General features: G+C 28.8%; 1 protein-coding gene across 3 annotated transcripts in view; it reads left to right on the forward strand.

Annotated features, from left to right (window-relative positions):
- The window catches only part of LOC100214557 (cilia- and flagella-associated protein 43), a 79,098-nt gene extending 59,643 nt beyond the window's left edge, over positions 1-19,455 (forward strand). For all 3 annotated transcript variants that reach the window (XM_065793629.1, XM_065793632.1, XM_065793630.1), the window contains 7 exons: positions 11,289-11,572; positions 17,015-17,243; positions 17,401-17,513; positions 17,940-18,099; positions 18,610-18,855; positions 19,039-19,192; positions 19,272-19,455. In XM_065793629.1, coding sequence (XP_065649701.1) covers positions 11,289-11,572; positions 17,015-17,243; positions 17,401-17,513; positions 17,940-18,099; positions 18,610-18,855; positions 19,039-19,192; positions 19,272-19,435 — 1,350 coding nt within the window. In that variant the 3' untranslated portion in view covers positions 19,436-19,455. The remainder of the gene's footprint in view (positions 1-11,288; positions 11,573-17,014; positions 17,244-17,400; positions 17,514-17,939; positions 18,100-18,609; positions 18,856-19,038; positions 19,193-19,271) is intronic.
- Positions 19,456-21,739: the final 2,284 nt, after the last annotated feature.

Below are 21,739 nucleotides of genomic sequence, written 5' to 3' on the forward strand. Positions count from 1 at the left end.
TTCTTAATAGATTTAATTTTATTTGTTAATAAGATATTTAAGCTTTTATTTCGTCCTACAACTTATGCATCACCCATTAGATCATATATATTCAATTCTCTATCAATTTTTAATTTATTTATTTTTACAAACATTGGTTCTTTTAAATGAAACAAAATACTTTTGTGATTAACATATTGATCAAAAATGGCCAGCTTCACTAAATATTTTTATTTTGCAACATATCGAAGTTTAAGAATCAAGCTGTTCCAAACAGAGTTAATAATATCGCCCAGCGGCAAAGTAATTTTCTGCCAAAAGGCTGACTTTTTAGGAAGACAGAAGCTGTTGACGGCCTCCTGATCAATTTTTAGCGGCAAAATGTTCTTTTTTCCGCCTCCAGTAGCTTCCGCCTTTCTATTGGCCGCCACAGCCAGAGTTCTTTTTTGTAGGCAAAATTTTTGGAGGCCGTTACCATTAGAGAGGTGGAAGCCAATGGTGGCCGCCTCCAGAAGAAATTTTGGAGGCAAATCTATTTGAAGGCTGTCTCCAAGGGCTTCTGCTTCCTAACTGGCTACATCTGTCAAATTGGAGGGAGAAATATTTGCCTCCCGTCGATGTAATGAAAAATAATTGCTTGTTTGCTTTAAAGCAATTAAATATTAACTAGAAACAAATGTTAATTACTTAACATCAAAGTTTTGTTTTATATAATTTGTTGACTATTTAAAATAATTTTGTCAGAGAGGTTGTTTTTCTAGGACTATTGAATAAATTAGTAATTTTTATTTCAAAACAAATGTTAGAAATTAAAAATTTTGTTTACATGCCTTAAGCAAAAAAGTCAAAAAAAAAAGTTTATGACAAATAATTAAGTTGTCAGTTTTTGATTAATGTTTGATATTTTGTCGCCCTTATGTCACGCTAAAACTTTTTTTTTTGGACCATAACATTAAATTATTAATTTTAGTCATTATATATTATAAAAATATTTGAAAAAAACATCTTTTAATATTATTAAAAATTAATAAAATTAATTTATTTCGATGTTGGTTTGAATTGAATTTTTTCCAATAATCCAAACTTTAACAAAAAAAATTTTTTATTGATAGTAAAAATTTTTTATTGATAGTAAAAATTTTTGCTACAGAATTGAAAATGAAAAACGCGCTTTAGGGGCTGTGCATACGAATAAAAATCATCCTGCCTAACTGGGATAAAAAGAGCCACTGAGATCTAGCCTCTCCTTTAAAACTCATAAAATTTTTATATTGCGTTCGTATTTTAAATTATTATCCTGCCTAGGCGAAGTCTCACCTATGAATCATCGGGTTCCCACTAAGGAGGGGTAAAAACTCTTCATATGAATACAAGCTAAAAATTTGGTTGCAAAAAAATTGATTTTCAAAAAAAAGTTTAACTTTTGTAAAAGTTTTTATTATTGGAAAAAACATAATTCAAGCTGACATCAAGTTAAACTAAATTTGTTAATTTTTTATGAATGTAGTATTTTTCAATTATTTTTACAGTTATTTTTACAATTATTTTTAAATGATTAAAATCAATAATTTAAGGAGGATGACCACAAAAAAAAAAAAAAAAAGTTCAGATCTTTTACAAAAATTGCTAAATATGTGGCTCAAAATTGTCAAAATTACGTTAAAATAAAGCTTTCATAACTACACAATTTTTGAAGTTATAGTAATGCTTAAACTTTGAAATTGTCTGCTAAGTATAATAAGCATGATATTCTTTTTTTAACTTTGTCATCATTATTTTTAAGCATAATTTTTAAACGATTTGCATCTTTTTGATGAAACGCCAATAAACTTTTTAAGTCAAATTTTACATTAGGGAAATTAATAAATTTTTTAAGACCATTGAAGTAAAGAATTGCAGAACTAACACCCACTTCAAGCAAAAATTTTGTAACAAAAATATTTTTTGATCCTAACTGACATATATTTAATTACTTGTTATAAACTCTTCTTTTTAAAATGTATAAAAAATTTTTTAATTCTTAAAATTCCGGTGTAGTATGAGATTTTTACTACTCTGTTTTTTAATAATGGTAAATTTTTATTACCCAGTAAAAAATTTTATATTTTTATTCACCTTTTTTTTTTTTCATCACTTTTTTTTCACTATTTTTCACCTATTTTTATTCAACAGTAAAAAACTTGTTTTAATTTTTTACTTTCTTGAGATTTTAACTTCCCATGTAAAAATGTATTTTGCGACCACGTTGTATTTTGTTAATACTATTGACTTAATAGCATTGAATAAATACTACCTGCTTTTTGTAAACTGGTTGAAACAAACAGCAATCTTTAAAATGTTTAAAAGTATTGAATTAATACTGTTTTTTTGTTACTTGACTCCAAACTTGAAATGTTTGATATACCGTAAATATTTGGATATACCGTTAACAAACCGTGTCATATTCACAACTAAATACAATTATAAGTGCTTTAGATTTTAAATTAATTTTAATTGATAATTAAGATTATATGGGATGTATATTATTATGCAACCTTTATCAATTACATTAATTTGTCTATAACTATAGATAACGTTATTCATAACAAGTAATAAGGATAACTTTTTCAAAAAAGTGACTTTTTTTCTGAGAATTTGTTTACAAGAATTTAAGCTGCATATAGAGTAAAATGCAAAACGAATGAGTTAAAGAATATTTTGAAGTGACTGAAAATAAGAAACAGAAATGCAAAGTGTGCATAGAAAAAAAACTTAATTCTTGCTGGTAATGTTTCTTACCTCAAAAATCATTTGCATTCAAAGCACAAGGATATTGCCATAGAACTTGGAATTTTTGAAAGAAAAAGAGTTCAAAACAAAAATCATGATAATGTTGAAAAAGTTACTATTTTTGTTTCACGAAGAACGGTTAAGTATGGCTTTGATATTAACTATACATTAAGAGATTTTATAAAGTCAATTCTAATGAGAAATTTGCCAATGACGGTTGCTGATGACATGGGGAAGAATGAAATAATTAGAAAAGCTTTTCAAGATTATGGTGTCACATGGAATTGTCAGAAAGTGAAAGAATTTATTCTTAAAGCTGCTAAAATTTATGAAATTATTGGAAAAGATATAGAAAATGTATATCCATAATTAATATTTGATTCAGCGTCTCGTCTTAATACAAATGTTTTTCGTGGAAGTATTTGGTTTACAAAAAACAGAAAATTATATGATTGAACTTTGGAATGCTGACTCAGCATGGACGACAATTTGGGACGGTTTTAGCTGACCAGCTGCTTACTATGCTTGCAAAAGTAGGCAAAGGAGTAGACGATATTTACTCAACTTGTTTAGATCAAAGTAAGAACATGATCAAAGCTTCTAATAGAATCAAAGAAATGCAAAATCAAATGATTATTTGTAATAAGTTTGTCGAGGAAGCACCAAAGTTTGATTTTGAAGATTTTGATTTGCTTGATCGAGTCAATCTCAAAGACAAAGTTGTTGTTGATAATTCCCAAAATACAGCTGACGAAAACGAAAGACAATCGCAAACTCTAGAACATAGGAGAAGGTTAAATCTATTAGAAAACAACACTGATACAATCTGCACCAAGATATTTTGTGGAGCGCACGTTTGCCGATTAGCTGCTAAAGGTGTTACTTAGCTGTTTGAAGCCACTCTTTCTGAAATAAGAAAATTCATAAAAAATACATGAGCGCCTAAATATGATGCAATTTTTGCTTATCTTAAAAGACCTTAAGTAGAATGTATATTATGGTATCAGACATGTTTGAAAAACTTGCTATATATGAAAAGAATACTATAAACCTATTTAGGTTGCTACGGTAATGCTGTAGCAACCTAAATAGATTTATTTTTGCACTCTTGTTCCAAGATTTTTAAAATCATCGTAAAATACTTTGTTTAAAAATTATAAGTATTGTGCATATTATATTTATGAATAACATTAATAATAATAGTTTTTATTTGTATTATAAATATAAAAATTATCATTATGAATAATAATTATCGATATGTTATGGATACGTTTTTTTTAGACTCAACTTTTTTAAAAACCAAAAAATAAAGTTATTTTTTGCGTCTTAACTTTTACATTACTGTTTTTCCTATAATTAATGTTTATTAAAAATATCTTTGCTTTTATTTTTTAAAGTTTCTTAGAATACATACACACACATACATTGACTAATATAGCCGTAGTCACAGTGTAGTGTGCATAGATTGACTGATAGAGGGTTTAGGCTTTGGCAGGCATCTTTAAACTAAAATCATTTCAATCTTTTTTTAAATAGGATTTAGTTAGTGGTTAATAAATTAATCTAATTTATATTAAAAGTTACTAAGTTAAATTACAGTGGATTTTTTGATAAAATAGCCTAAATAAACGGTTATAATTTATGTACAAATAAGGGCATACAAGTAAGAAAAAAATTATTCGAACGCGCAAATATACAAATAATGCTTGCAAACATTTTATAACTTTAAACGTACAACAAGAAACATTGCTGAAGCAATCAAAATATTTAATAAACTCAATTTAAATATTTTAAAACTTTATAAATTCAATTTTCAATTCTACTTTTTTAAACATTTAAGCGTTTTAAATTTTCAAACGTTTTAAAAGTAGAGTCAATTTATTAATTTTATTAGAGTAAGTTTATAATAATTTTTTTGTTATTGTTGTTGTAATTTGGCAAAACTACTAGCGTAATACAGCGTGGTCGCAAATTTTTAATAAACATTTACAGATTTTTTTTTAATAACTTTTACAATACCCAATTATTAAAAATAAGTATTTAACGTTATGTTAAATGATAAAATAGATAAAAATTTTAGCATGTCGACTTATTCTAAAAAATTTTACCAAAATCAGTTAATTTAATTACTTATTATAGTTTTTTTTTGTCAAAAAGATTTATTCGCCAATTGCATAGAAGTAAAATTTCCAACTTTTAACTTTTGTTTTGTATAATTAAAATACTAATTTATTCTACTAGATTTATTAGTTTAAAACAAAAATTAGAATTTTTTTAAATACTCAAAATTTTTGCAAACAATCATATAAAATGAAACTTGATGTCGAGTATTTAACATTTGTTTCTAGTTAATATTTAATTGCTTTAAAACAAACGAGGAATTATTTTTCATTACATCCGCCGACGGGAGGCAAATATTTCTGCCTCCAATTTGACAGCTGCAGTTGGTTAGGAGACAGAAGTCATTGGAGGCAGCCTCCGAATTTACCTCAAAAATTTCTTCTGGAGGCCGCTACCATTGGCTTCCACCTCTCTATTGGCATCAGCCTCCAAAACATTTGGCACAGCCTCCAAAAAAGAACTCTGGCTGTGGTCGCCAATAGAAAGGCAGAAGCCACTGGTGGCGGAAGAAAGAACATTTTGCTGCTAAAAATTGATAGGGAGACAGCAGCCGTCTGCTGTGAATGAAAAGCGGGGGCAAGAAGATTTACATCGTTTATTAACACAGGTTCCAAACATTAAGTGGATGTCTAGCCTGTGTATTTAAGGTTCTTTTCACCATTAATATTCAAGTCAATTTTGTTTTAAATAATATTTTTCTAATCCAACAATTTTTAATAGGTTTTGATTTTAATGGAAGTATATAAGCAAATAGAGTTTTTAGTTAGTCAATTTTTTTTTTAGTCTTTTTTTAAAATATTAAATTCAAAAAAATATATTGTTTTTTTTTTTAATTTTTAAAAATTTTTTTCACTCAATATATTGTCGCGTTGGTTTGACAAGGTTCTAATTGATCCGGGAGTAGTTTTGAGTAAATCGATTTTAAAAATTGTTATGTTCCTACCATCAAAAATTATTAAAATCCATTGATGATATTTTTTACTCATGATAACATATGCATTTGCTATAAGTATTTATTATACTATTACTATCTTTATTAAAAAATGTTTAACTCTTCATAGAAAAATGAATACCCCAAAATGCAATTAGAACCTTATCATAGTGAAATAAACATATTCTCACTATGACAAGGTTCTAACTGCTGTTATAATGGTAGTTAGAAACATGTTAGTTAGTTTGAAATTTTGTGACTGAAGCAGTAAGTTACTTTAAATTTTGTAACTGAAACAATAATATAATAAAAAGCAAGTTTTCATAAGTTAGATTATTGTTTCAGTCACAAAACAAAGTTACACCATTTTGTTTACTCTTTTTTTTTTTGTACTACATTTTTTTGGTACATTTTAAAACCAATACATTAAGTACAACCCTTAAAAGTTTTTCATGTTTATTTTATAGGTGAAGAACAACTTAATGGTAATCCCTGTCCATGAGAGGCATAAACAGAAATGCAGCTTTATATCTTTTTTTTTAAGTGTGCAAGTTCCTTTGTACAATTGTGAACCTTTGGTTTTACATTCAAAACAGTGGAAGTTGATAGACTTGTTGCTGCATTCTTTCTGTTAGGTTTTTCATTGAACTTGACATTTGCACAGTTCATAGGTTCATTGCGATCATGGCTAGATTTAAAATGTATAATGTGAGATGTTTGAGTAAATTTTAGAACAGCAACGTTAGAGAATGGAACTGACTTGTAATTAAACAGCTTCGCTGTTACTGAATAGTCCTTGAAGTCATGTGGTTTCATTTAACTGATACGATAAGGATTATTTCTGTTAACTTGTTTCATTATCCTTATCAATTCAATTGGACTATACAAACCAGTTTTCCTCATGAGCTTTTCAATTTCGTTATGGGCATGATCCACCTCTTGGATGCATGAATGACCTGGAAGGGAATATTTCATAGTGATTGAGTTGATGTTAGGATTGTCTCTTAAGAAATGTAACACAGCGTTTGATAAAATACTGTTCCGATTTTGAGGAACGCAGGAGTCAGACCAAGTAATTAAGTCACTTATGTTGTTTTCCTCTGCTACATCACTCAAAATTTTGCAAAAGACACTGGCAATATCATTGCCGCTTGTTCCCGACATTGATTCAGTCCATAATGCACAGTACACTTTTTTGGTTGTTGAAAAATAAGCTGTCAAATTATACACTTAGCTTTCTCAGATAAAAATAGAACTAATTTCTGCATGCAAAATTACATTTCGAAGGTCAAAAAGTAAAACCAGAACATTTTTATCTTTTGATGTCTTTTAAAGTCTTCTCTTAATTTTTCAGACATAGTATCAGTGTTTTCAGCAACTTTAAACTTCTTACAGAGGTTGCATCTATCCTTTTTGGGAATGTGAAAACCAAGATTGAATTCAGTGGAGAAAATATGGTAGTACATAGATTTTTTTACTGGCTCAATATTTACGTTTATACATTTCTCTTTGTAAAGATTATACATTTTTGAAACATTAAGGTATGACTCAAGGTATTCTCTATTGGTACTTACACAAAAATAATGTAACTCAACTGTTAGAAAAGATTTTATATGATCCCTAGCTGACTTGGCATCACTGTGCGGTGTACGTTTGCCTTTCATGATATTACCTTGTAGATCTTGGGCAGGATTATTTGCTTTATCATCTTTGATGTTGTGAGCTGTGTAAACTGGTTTTTGTGAAATTGACAATGTAGTTCGGTAGAATGTTTTGCAAACACAGACTTTTTCTCCTTTTATGTGAAAAAAATATCTATAGGCGTACTTCCGTCATGAAGGCGTACTTCCGTCAGTTTCTTTATTTGCAGTATCACTATCATTGTTTTTTTAGTGGTTTCTTTTTGGTCTAACAATGGTTATGCGATTAGTCAAATTAATAAAGAAATGCCTCTTTTCAGTAGCAGAATTTAAGGCATAAAATGATAAAAAAAAATATCGCTTTGCTTATCTTCTGATATTTTCTTAGCACATTAGTACTTAGAGCTTGCAAGACTTTTTTTTGTTTGTTTGAATGATGTTATTTAGTAGTTGTTTTCCTCTTCAACTTGTATAACTTTTTACCAGCTTGGTATGCCTTTTTTTTTTTATTACATCCCCAGGTTTAGATATTCGTTTTTGGAGTTTTTTCTTAAGCGTTTGTTGAATGTGATCCCTAGAAGAGTATTATAACTTATATTATTATTATAATAATATCTCTAGTATACTATTATATACTAATTGATTACTTCATTCTTAATGGTTAAAAATGGTTCACTTTGTGTATAATAGTAGATTTTAATATCAAAATCACTTTTTAGATGAAATTTTTATGACAAAAATAAACCATAAATAAATAAATAAATGTTTTAAGATTTAGAGGATGATCAAGGGAGAACACTACATATTTTGCTTACTTGCTTATCACTAATTCAGCATCATTCGTAGGTTGTACGTTCATGTCTATCTCAGAATTTTTTTCAGTCTGTGCTACATAAACATTATTGGCATTGTTTTCAGAAGCTTCTTCTACAATATTTCGTTTAGAATCTAGTGTAGTTCTGGTTAAATTAAAACGCCTCTTCTTTCTGTTTACACATATTAAAAAGTAAAAATCTTTTTAAACAACTATTCCGAAGCTTATAAATTTATTTTAATATGTAAATGTATGGCCAAAGTCACACAAAAAAGTTATACTTCTAACCGTGTACTTAAATCATAGTAGTCTTTTCCGCTTTCACTGGTTGGAGCTACAAAGTCACTATCATAACTGATTTTGATATCAAATACTACTCTTTCCATTTTCTGTTGAAATTTTACTTAAAATAAAAATTAATACTTTTCAAATTGTCTTTTTTTTTACTTTCAAACTTTAAAAAAAACTTTCAGAAAAATTCTGTTCAAATTTATTTTTTTAATCTTTTTTTTCTACACAGCCTGGTTTTCATTATTGCTACAAAAACGTTTTATTACAAGTTGTTTAAATTTTAATATTACTGTTAAATTTGATTTAATAAGTTAAAATAAGTTACTTTGTAACATCGAAGATTCAAAGTGCACATATAACGGGTGAATATATATATATGCGGAAGTTATCGGACAAAATAAAAATGTCAATAACTTATTTATAAATAAAAAAACAAACTACTATTATATTTTTTTTAAATAAAGCATTTATCTTTTAATAAAAATATATTATTTTTATATGAAAAAACACCACCATCTGCAATTGATCTCAATTTTGCTCTGACGCCTTTCATATGCGACTGTAAAAAGTTTAAATCAATTTCTTGTAGTTTTAGTTTAATGCGATCAATCAAAACTTGCTCTGTTATAGCTTGCCAATCTCCTTCGTAAACTTTCTGTGCCAAATGTCCCCAAAAATTTTCAATTGGTCGTGCTTGAGGCACATTTGGGGGATTGGATTCTTTATGTAATAGACATATTGGTCCATCCAATTTAGAGAATCTTTAGAATAATGAGAACTTGCTAAATCTGGCCAAAATAAATAGTTAAATTCTCCATAATACTTGTGAATAAATGGAAGAAGTTGTTTTTCTAAATATTCATTAATATAGATTGATGAATTGATCGCTACAGCCTTGGAAGTGCGAAACAATGGCTCGGACATACCACGGTCAGATATGGCTATCCACATTAATAATTTTTTTGGAAATATCTCTTTCCCTATAAAACGAACACTTTCTGGGCATGTCTTTTTATTGTTTGTGTAGTATCCAGAATTTCCAGGCATGTTGTCCCCTGCAAAACAAAAGTATTTTTTGTCATCGATAACTAGAAGCGATTTTGTGTTATAGAGTTGATTAACTAGTTTCCTGCTTCTTTTCTTTGCCTTTGTTTGTTGTTCTGTAGTGTATTTTGGAGTCTTTTCACGTTTTCTATATTTAATATTCATTTTTTTTAACTGACGACCAATTGTCGATTGATTTACACCGAATTTAATACCTATTTTTCTCTGACTGACCCCTTTTCGATTGTTGACAAGTCTTGTTAATTCGGCTTTCTTTTCTCTAGTCCAGGATGTTGGACGACCAGGGTACTTTTTATCAGAAAACGATTGAACAGTTTCAAGTCGTTTTAGGTTATCATATATTGTACTTCGAGCAAATCCTTCCTTTTCAAAATGATTTATGATTTTTTTTTTTTAATATTAGGTTTATTTACAAAAAACATTTTTAGTCGCTTTCGAAAAGATTCTCGTTCAGCTGCATTTAACCTCATTTTAAATAATTGAAAAAAATTTTATAGAATGTTTATGTCTACGCATAAAACCACACAAACTAATTATTATGCTCAAGTAATGAAATTAGGATTTGTCCGATAACTTTCACATCACTCGTTATTGTCTAACCGTTGTAGATAAGTGAAGAAAAATGAACAAGTATTGACTTACTTTTGGGGATAGGCACTGCAAAATATAGTTAGATCAACTTACCGTAAGGGAATGGCACAGAAAATTGTATTTACATTGACTGCGGTAAGTTTGTAAATTTATTAATGCAAAAACATCATTATTTTAAAATTAAAAAATAATTTTAGCTCAAAAAAAAAAAAAAAATTGTTCTGAATTATAATAGTTATTTCTATGCTAATCAAAAACAGTATTTTGTTTCGCAATGTTACAGGTGTCAATTTGAGTAAAGCTACAGAACGTTATAAATAAGATTTTTTTTAAATGTCAAATAATAGCTTTAATGGTATTTTATTCTACATCGGTGGCAAATTAGAGCACTTTGTGATGATTTTCAGACCTATTTTTTACCTGATTTTTGATGGGTATAAAATTCTTTACCATTATAATTAGTTAACAAAAACCAGCAAGAGATTATGCTGTTATTGTTAGTTAGAACCTTGTCAAGCTAAATATTAGTTAATTAAAGTTGCAGATAGAACTTTAGCACATTAGCAGTTTGCTTGTTTTACGCTATATCACTGTAAATTTCAGTTTATTTTGTTCATCATGATTTAAATAGTCTAATAAAATGTCAAAGTCAATTTTGGCAAAAATGTCAGTTAGAACCTTGTCAAACCCTTGCGACAATATACTTTTTTTATTTTTGTTTTACTTTTGTTTCATTTTTTGAATTACTCTTATATTTATTATAATATATATTTTTATATTTATAATAGTTACTTCTTTGCTAATCAAAAACAGCATTTTGTTACGCAATGTTACAGGTGTCAATTTGAGTAAAGCTACAGAACGTTATAAATAAGATTTTTTTTAAATGTCAAATAATAGCTTTAATGGTATTTTATTCTACATCGGTGGCAAATTAGAGCACTTTGTGTTATATATTTGTGGAATATATATTTTTTTAGTTTAAAATTCTTTTAATTTTTAAGACTATTAAATTGATAAAAATAAATAATATTAAATACTGTTTAAATCATTACAAACTTAATTACAAATAAGTTTTACATTTTAGGAAGAGTTAAAAATGATGCGCTTAGCAGCATCGATTTCTATCGGTGATGAAATGGAAGCTAAAGAGCATAATTTGTTAAACGAACTTATTCAGTTAAAAGAAGAAAAGCAGCTTAGTTCTAGCTTTATCTCAAAAGTTCAAACTGAATTGGATACTTTAAGAATGTCATATGAAAGTTTAGTTTCAGAAGACAAATATTTGGATAAGACATTTCGGAAAGAGTTCCCAGAACTTGATCAATTCACTGTTGATTTTTTGTACAAACTTTTTAAAAAAAGACCACAGTAAGTATTGTATAATTTGATATAACTCTTATGTGTTTTTAGTTAGAAAATAATTAGTTATTACAGATTTAAGTAATTATTAAATTAAATATGAATCATTTTATGCTTCATATAAACACAGTTATCATATACACATGAATTTGATTTTGAATTTGTTTACTCATAAATCCAAGTTTAACAAGCAAAACGATTATATAAAAATAAAGTTTTAGCTGTAAACTTTGATGAAGTAGTGCAGCACCAGGCACCTTTATGATGGCATAATTAACACACAATGTTACCATTAAAAATGCATCCAATCGACTTTTTAAAATGTTAATTGAGTTTGCATTGACTATGCTCACTGGTAGCCCATTCCAGTTGTTGACTATTAACCTGATTATTTTGCTATATTATATTATTATGTCCGTGCAGATTATACTCTGATAATAATTGTGTATATACTTGCAAAACTACGAAGTCAACTTTTTCTATTTCATTTGTAATTTTATACTGCTGAATCAGGTCAGCCCTTTTTCGTCACTCTTCTAGAATGGTAAGATTGAGTATGGCTAGCCTATCCTCATAATTTGTATGCTTTATTTTACTTATAGTTTTGGTTGCTTTCGTTGAATGCATTCAAGTGTTTTTATATCACTTTTTAGGTGAGGAGACCAGGCTTGCTTGAATAGCATACTCGAGATGAGGTCTAATGTATGTTGTGTAGAGCGCCCTCCATAACATAATTCCTCTAGTGCAAAACGATTTTTTTTAGTCTGCCAAATACTTGATTTGATCTAGCTGCTGCAGCTTCTACTTGATGCTTAACTTTTAAGTTGTTTGATGTCAGTATACCTAAGTCATATTCAGCAGTTGCTGTTCCAAGTTCTATTTGATTGTTGTCTATATCAAGCATTGAGTAAAAGCACGCTGACTTATTTGAGTGACCAGCATGAATGACTTCCACTTCTCGGACCAATCGACTGCATGATCTATGTCTAGTTGTACTTTTATTGCATAATCTTCTGTTTTGACGACCTCTAAGATATTACAGTCATTGAGGTAGATCTTTATATGATGCACCATGTTATCAGGAAGGTTGTTTATATATATATCAGAAAAAGAAGTGGCTCTAACACTGAACCTTGTGGAACTTCACTAATAATATTTACCCATTGAGACTTGCTATTGCTTATAACCACTCTCTGTTTTTGTTTTTTTAACCAGTCTGTCATCCATTCCAGGAGTGCACCATGTATGCCATATGCTTTAAGTTTTAGAAGACAACGCTGGTGAGGTACTTTGTTGAAAGCTTTAACAGTTTTGAAAAAGTGCTTCTGTTAAGATGTCACGTGCCTCTAGTAAATTAGTTGTACAGTCGCGTCTTGGAAGAAATCCATGTTGAGATTTTGTGAAGAGCCTATTTTTAAGGCAATGTTTCATGATTTTTGTGTATAAAACTTTTCATTATTTTACAGGGTACCAATAAGAGAAACTGATCTGTAGTTTGAGCATTTTCTTTGGCTTCCATTTTTAATATAGAAGTCATGTTTGATAGCTGATCTTAGCTATTGCAGGCTGCCTTATGCTCTTCTCAAATCTCTATGCGAGTTTATCTACCAGTTGCAAGATATTTGCGCCAAAAGTTACTTTTCTACTGCTTTTTTAACTTCTGGTGTATCTCATGGTTGTTTTTGTTGCTTGAACAGTGTTTTAGTGGAAGGTATGTGTAGGGTTTTGATTTTGTCAACAAGTATCTGATAATTATTGTTTACTGAACTAGAGTTGAAAATTGTCTCCCAGTCATTGGATGTGATTAGTGTTGAGATTGCTTTATAGTTTGCCCTGCTCCAGATGAATCTTTTCTGTTCTTCTTTAACAGAAGTGCTATTTGTAGCAAATGAGCCAATGAGAAAGCAGTGGTCTTCTCCTGCTGGTGTGTAGCCAAGCAAGTTACCTTCATGTGTGCATGGTGGTCTCTCTTCTCTATTTCTGCGGTGAATGGGAAAAGTGACCATTTGTATGAGAAAATTTTTGTTTAAACATTGCTGAAATTTAACATCAGTTGGATGTTTGTTTTGTATATGTGCAACCATTGATGCGCCTCCAAATGTCTAAACTACTTCACACGTTGTATGGCTGAAATTTAAATTGCTGTAGATTAGGACAGAATAGCGACTTATTGTTGACAAGCTTTGCTTTGCTGAATCAATTGTTTTGATGATTTGTTTTAGAACTTCCATGTCATTATTGTATGGATGGTATATGTAGACTAATGAGATTCATTGCCTACCATTTGCCATACTTGTTTGATACCTGTTGAGTTTTTTCACTTTTATTTCATTTGCTGGAATATCATCTTTTATGTAGATGGCTACACCACCTTCTCTGCTTCCCCACCTTCTCTGCTTCCCCAGTTTTTGTTATGGAGTCGGTAGCCAGGAAGTCGAGTTCCTGACAATTGATCAAACCAGGTCTCAGTGAAGCAAAGCAGATGTGGTTTCTTTTCTGCTATCTCATTATCAATTCTTACAATTAGTTTATCTCGTTGGGCTTTGTTTAGCAAATGAGGATTATTTGCTCAAAAGTTAAGTTTTCTATGCAGTTTATAAATTGTTTTTTTAATTTTCTTTGATTGCAGATGATTTAGTTGGCTTATGCATTGCTGGTTTGATTTACAGGCAACCATCTTAGTTGGCGTGGTGGTAGTGGTGTTGACAATGGTTGGATCTGATTGTTCTTTGCTAATCCAAATATGCTAATCCAATTTGCTAATCATATATGCTAATCAAATTTGCTAATCCAAATTCTTGTTGTTGGCAGTCTAGGCTGTGTCAATGCAGCGCACAGATCTGGTCTGTCTGTGGATGATCCATTGAAAGGGTTTGGTTCAGGTTAGCTTTCATAAGATCTTCATTTCTTTTTGTTATATAACTTATTGAAAGCTTCTTGCTTTGCAGCTGTTTGGTCTTCTCAAGTGTATACTCCTCTGAATGCTTCTTCCTTGTGGAAGTTGCCTTTTGCCATAGCGTCTTGTTTTTTATCTGTTGATTTGAACACAACTTGCAACATATATGCAACCTAGGTTTATAACTTAATTTTTTTTCTAAAAAGTTTTATAAGTTTATATCATAAATTGATGACTTTCCAGACCATTCTTAAACTTTCAACAGCTGTTTATAAATTTTTATAGCATTCTAAAATTATCTAAGACAAGATGTTCTAGGACAGCTCTTTTTTTTCATTTCCAGTAACCTCTGGGGTACCAAGAGGTTTCATCCTTTGCTTTATTTTATTTCTCATTTATTATAATGATCTTTCTTGCAGACTTACTTCTAAAGATAATTACTGATTATGCAACTATATACTCCAGTCTTCACAAAAAATCTTCTTTTTTTTTTTATTGCTTTGAATGTTGAATGCGATTTTTCTTCTGTGACAGCTTGGGGCTTGGAATAAGTTTTGTGACAGCTTGGAGCTTGGAATGGATTCTGTGATATCTTGAGGCTTGGAATGGATTTTGTGATAGCTTGGGGCTTGGAATGGATTCTGTGACATCTTGAGGCTTGGAATGGATTCTGTGGCATCTTGGGGCTTGAAATGGATTCCGTGACAGCTTGAGGCTTGGAATGGATTCTGTGACAGCTTGGGGTTTGGAATGGTGAATTTCAAACCAAACAAAATTCAAGAAATTGTTAATTGCTAACAATTACTGAAATTTTGTTGATATTTTTATTTTCTATGAATCAAAATATTCTTACTGAGTCCTCGACTTTATGTCTTCTCAAAATGTTCTTAATTAGTGGTATCTCATGGAAATCATATATACAACTATTGCAAATTTAGCATCTGCTAAGGTGGCCTTTATTGAGCTTGCCATTATTTTACTCCTAATTTAATTCTCTGCCTCTATAAGTTTTTTATCTATCATTGTATGTCATATTTTGACTGGTTCTTTAAATGATGCTCCTTTTCCAAAAACACATTGTAAATAAGGCCGAACCTGCTCTAGATGCCAAACATGAGCCTCTATCTCATTGTTATAATTATAGAGAAAAATAAAAAGTGACAACCTTAAGGTTGCTTTTCTATTTTCCTCTAATACTACTATTGCTGTAGCTTAAACAAGCTATCATTACTTGTTCTAACCAAAACAAATTTCATTTGTCATCATTCATTAAATTTGTATTTTTTTTAAAGTTGCAAATAAACCTTTATTCATCAAACATAAATAAAGGTTTTCCAGACTCATATAATAATGTTTTTTGTCAACCATTTTCTTGTTCATTAACTTTTTTGTTTACTTTCAAATAATTTCTCCTTGTTTAAATAGTTGTTGTTTCAGTCTTGTTTGAGTTCAGTTTTATTATCTTATTTAGTTATAATATATCATTAGTAGTGGTAGTCAAATCAGTATGACTTGTGTTACTTATCACTTACGGTGATATCACTTATTTCATCACTTTGCTTGTTACACAAACAAAGTGATATTATTAAATACTAGAAAAATTCTAGTACTTTAGTAATATTTGGTTTAATTAAAAAATGAGGTTCAACTTCAGCAGTCACACAAAAAAAGCAATAATTTATTCTTTATTTTATTTATCAAAAAAAAGAATTTGACTACAAGTAATAGAACTTAAGAACAAGATAACCAAAATAAAAAACACATTGTGTCTAAATGTTGGTGGCGTTAAAGTTTTTACTGTATGAATTGCACAAATTTCTGATACGATTTGTGGAAAACAATAAAGAACATTTATAAATGATGTTCTTTATGATGATAAAATCAGTGTCAACACTAAGAAAAACAATGCAGCAGTTAACTAACTTCAAAAAAAGTTTAGAAAGAAAAATCAACAAACCTGCAATTATCAGTTGTTTAAGAACAAATCAAGCTGATATAAAGTTTTCAAATTGAAAATGACTTCATGAACTTTTCAGAAATATTGTACTCATGCAAAAAAGTTTTTCAAATCAATGAAAAATTACTGGAAACAAATAACCCTTACTTGAGATAAGCAATAAGCAATCAGATTGCTAAATTTTCAATCAAAGTGATAGAGCAATTAGCATGAAAAACTTTAGCATGAAAAATTTTTAGCAATGAAACAATGATACAAACTATAAAAGGATTAATACATATGATTTTTTTAAACGTTGTTTGATACATGCATGTTGTTTAACATAAAAACATTTACAAATTAAATTTTTTATTTTTGTTTTTTCTAAAAACTTGAGACTAAATTTTGTTTCATTTTTATGAAAAAGTTCATCATATTAGAGACAAGTTAGTTAAAGTCATAATTCAAGTGTAAACACACGCTCACACTTTAATTAAAGAGATAAAAACAAATTTTTAATGTAAAATATTAAAATTTGTTTATTTAATTTTTTAAATATATTTTTTAATTCTTATAAGTTCCACAACTTTGAATATAAAATGTGAAATTTCACACTTAGAGTGCAAAGAACTTTAAAAGCGGTAATTGATAATCAAATATCCTTGACAGAGGAAAACAGATTTGAATTAAGAGTGCCCTCTTCACTTGCAGTAAATGCAGTTCATCACTCAGTAGAAGATACATTGAACGGACTAGACTCATTAGAAAATAAACCAGAGAAAATTTTAGTTGAGACCTGGTCAAAGCTAGTAACATTACGAAGAGGAAAGTTTGAGAAAGAACAACAAGTGAGTTTTTTTTTTTTTGCTAAATAATTATTAAAAGATTTTTCTTTTAAATTGTTGACTCTGTCCATTTTTTAATTTTTTTCCAAAAAGTTTTCTTTTCTGAAATTATTTTTAATAAAATGTTTTATTGATTAATTTTTTATTTAAACTTTTATAGTTAAAGTCAAAAGCTTTAGTGTTAGCGCAGATAAATACTTTCCTGCAGAAAAAAAAAGAGTATGATAATGAACTTAAGTCTAGAATAGAAAAAACATCTGAGAATATTCAAAAGTAAGTTAACTTTTTAGTTTTTTATTGAATATGAAAAACAGTTAGTGAAGATTATTATCCTTGTTAGCTTATAGCTGTAGTATGTTCATACTATAGCTATTTTTTATGCTTTTAAGAAAATTTTAAGCCTAATAAATCATAAGTTTGAAGCTAAAAGACAAAAGTCTAAATGGTTAATTTCAATACCTAAATGGATCAATAACATTTAATTCAAAAATGTTAAAAAGTTTTCTTTTTTATATATTTTCAATTTAGTTGTAACGCTCAAAAACTTAGTTTACTTTTGGGTTTAAGGGGAATCCCTAAATCTCAAGAAAGCTATGCATCAGCCAACTTTTTAAAAAAATACATCTAAATCAATTGTTATGCTATTAAAGGTTGTTAACTTTATTATATCTTTTTGAAAAATTTAATTATATTTTGTAGAATCCGAGATGAAAGACTACAGTTCAATTTAAACATTGAAGTACAGTTGTTACTGAAGCAGGGTCAAGTAGAAGTTGGCAGTTGTGACTTGGTTCCTGATTATACAGAATGCATATTAGTTCATCGCTCTGTTGTTGAGAATTTAAATTCCACGATAAAGGTTTTATATACCTATATCTATCTATCTATATATATATACATATATATATACATATGTATACATATCTATGTATACATACATACATACATACATACATACATACATACATACATACATACATACATACATACATACATACATACATACATACATACATACATTCATACATACATACATACATACATACATACATACATACATACATACATACATACATACATACATACATACATACATACATACATACATACATACATACATACACACATATGTATGTGTTTTGCAGGCCCAAAAATAACATATGCTTTTGTTTAATGTTCACTTTCCATTAAAGAATAAGTGAATTTGGTGGAAAATATATTTTTCACTTGGTATTTTATTAATAAATAAGTAGAGTAACACATTATACATTTTTATACACGAGTTACGGTTGCTTAATGCAAAAAAGTAATAATCTTTAGTTGTATATATGTATCTTATAAATTTGTTGTAAATGCATTGTGTTTTAAGGCGCTCGGTCAAACCAAGTTAGCTAGCATGCGTGAAAGTAAGGATTTTAGAAAAGGCATTCACCTGTTGGAATGGCAGCTAAAGGAAATGCTTATGCAGGCAGAAGACCTTCAGACTGTGGCTCATGACTTGCAATTACTTAAAGTTACAAAAGAACTGCAATTGTATCTAAGTGACACAGATCAAAAGCTAAGCAAGCAGCAAGAGATAGATACTCTTGAGAATACTTTGGAAATGTATAAAAAGGTTTTATATAAATTTTATTTTAAAGTGCTCAAGTTATTTTTGTACTGCAAAGTTTGGAATTCTCTTTCTTATAAAAATTAATATAAGATGCACAAGAAACTCTTAATATATTCCATCCTTAATAGGCCTAATTAGTTTTTTTTTATATTAATATTTGACCAATTATCTTTTTTTAATATAAAGATTCATCAGCGAAGCATTAAAGATAAAAAGCGTGTTGTAAAAGCTCTTCGCCAAGAAATAAAAGAAAAAGTTGATGCAAACGACTGTTTAAAAATTGATCTTCAAGAAATAGCGGTGTCGGTAGAAGAAAGAAGAAATGTTAACAAAGGAGATGGTAACTTGGATATATTATCCTATTTTCGTAGTTGCTTATTTTTGAAATTCTTTAAGAAAAATAATTTTTTTTTTAAAAGACGAAACAGTTGATAAGAAAGAAAAGGAGAAAAAAATGATTGAAATAATAACAAGAAGAAAATTGGTGGATTTAACACGAGCTCAGTCTCTTGAAATTAACCTATTGCGTTCTGAAGCTGTAAATTTACGAAAGAGTAATTTTCCAATTTTGTTGAATGAATAAGTATATTTTAGTTAAGTAATTCTATTATAAGTAATAATAAAAAAAAGTTTATCACAATGTTGAGGTAATGCATACAAATTTTTAGAACACATTTTGAAGTTAATTTCTATAATGAATCATTTTAAATTTAATTTTTATAAAAATATTCGTATAAATCAGTGCTAATCCGGCGCCTTAGTATTACACTACGTCTATATTTTTAGTAACTTTGAGTTTCTATTTGTAATTAATAACGAGTTAAATTAAAAATTGTATCAACACACTGTTGTTTGTTCTAAAGTTTATTTTTTAAATCATTTTATATCTTTTTTTTTTAGATCTTTATTTTCCATTTCATAAATTAAAATTTTGTGATCTACAGTGTCGCATTCAAAAAGTCAAAAAAAGTAGTCAATACGATTTTTTTTTGTTTGTTTAATCAATTGTTAATTTTATTCGTATAATCAAGGATCGCATGCAAGCGTCGCGTTTAGAAACCGCATTGGTTTTTATCTAAAATTTTGATAATATTTGATCAACAAGAGGTTTTTAGAATACAGAATGGATTGAATTAGTCTGTAGTTGTTTCTTTCGTCGTTTCAGAATGTTTTTCTTGATTTATATATTAGTACGATTTTAAAAATTTTAATTTATCTGCTACAATTCCTTTTATAAGTGATATTTATCTAGTACAGTTTTTGCCATAATTAAATACTTTGACGACAAGGTTACGTATTTCTCTGAAAATATGTAACACTACTTTACAAGAGATATCACCAGTACCTTATAACTCTTTTTTTTTGTTTTGTTTTGTTTTTGCGAGCAATTCTATAGATTTTTTCGACTTCTTGATTTAATTGCAGTTTATTAATTTACTTTCAAATAAATTTTCTGTACTTTTATGCAAGATCAGCTGACCAATGCTTACAAATTAGTTACTAAATTCACCAAAGAAATCATTCTTATATTTAATTTTTTTTCGTTCATCAATATTATAGAAAGTATTTTGCTTGAGTTAGCATTACTTTTACTAATTTTTTGTTGATGCTTAAGTTTGTTTTTTTGAATCTCAATTAGATTTTCGTATTTAGCTAAAATTATTAAATAATTTTTTTGAAATCAGATCAAGTCAAATATATTTCAAAATAAGTAATAACAGTTCAAGGAAATTTACAATAGTACCAGTTCTACTATAAAGTAAATACCTGAATATACAACATAACAATATAGATTATGATGAAAATAACATAACAATATAGATTATGATGAAAATAACATAACAATATAGATAATGATGAAAATAACATAACAATATAGATTATGATGAAAATAACATAACAATATAGATTATGATGAAAATAACATAACAATATAGATTATGATGAAAATATCATAACAATATAGATTATGATGAAAATAACATAACAATATAGATTATGATGAAAATAACATAACAATATAGATTATGATGAAAATAACATAACAATATAGATTATGATGAAAATAACATTTTTTTTTTTTTTTTTTTTTTTTTTTTTTTTTTTAAACATCTTCGCTTCCAACAAGGCTGCAAGCAGCCACTAATTAAAGTTGGAAGTTACTGTAAGAGAAAAGATGAAGATTGTAGAGCAAGATAACGATTGACGGACGATTTAAAAGATTGCAAATTATATGAATCAGGAAAGCAAGACGAAGGAAGCGAATTCCAAAGAGCTGATGTTCGAGGAAAAAAACTAGACGAATAAGCGTTTTTGGAGCACTTAGGAACAGTCACAGAAAAAGGATGACACTTAATTGAATGACGAGTAACACGAGAATGAATTTTAGTAGATGGCACAAGAGACGCTAGCTCTTTCGAGCAGTGCCCATTATAGTATTTGTAGAAAAGAGAGAGAGAAGCAACATTACGACGATGTGATAATGGTTTGAGGTTGGCTGCAAGAGCAGGTCCAACTATGTTTACAATGCGTTTTTGCACCTTGTCTAAAAGAGAAAGGGCATCATTAGAAGATCCGCCCCAGATATGGCAACAGTATTCCATACAAGGCCGGATTTGAGATTTATAGAGGTAGAGAATAGAATCCAAAGTAAGAAAGTGGCGAGCTCGATAAAGAGATGCAACCTTAGCAGATGCTAATTTTGCAACCGATTTGATATATGGTTTCCAAGAAAGATTGGAAGTAAGAGTTAATCCTAGAAGATGAAGAGTAGGTGACTCATCGAGTACATCACCGTTCATAAATATAGGAAGATCTAAATTATTGCGATAACGATTGGCTGAAAAAAATTGGGTTTTATCTGAATTAAAGTTCACCAGCCACTGTG

This window comes from Hydra vulgaris, chromosome 03 (genome assembly GCF_038396675.1).
Source record: "Hydra vulgaris chromosome 03, alternate assembly HydraT2T_AEP".
Lineage (NCBI taxonomy): Eukaryota > Metazoa > Cnidaria > Hydrozoa > Anthoathecata > Hydridae > Hydra > Hydra vulgaris.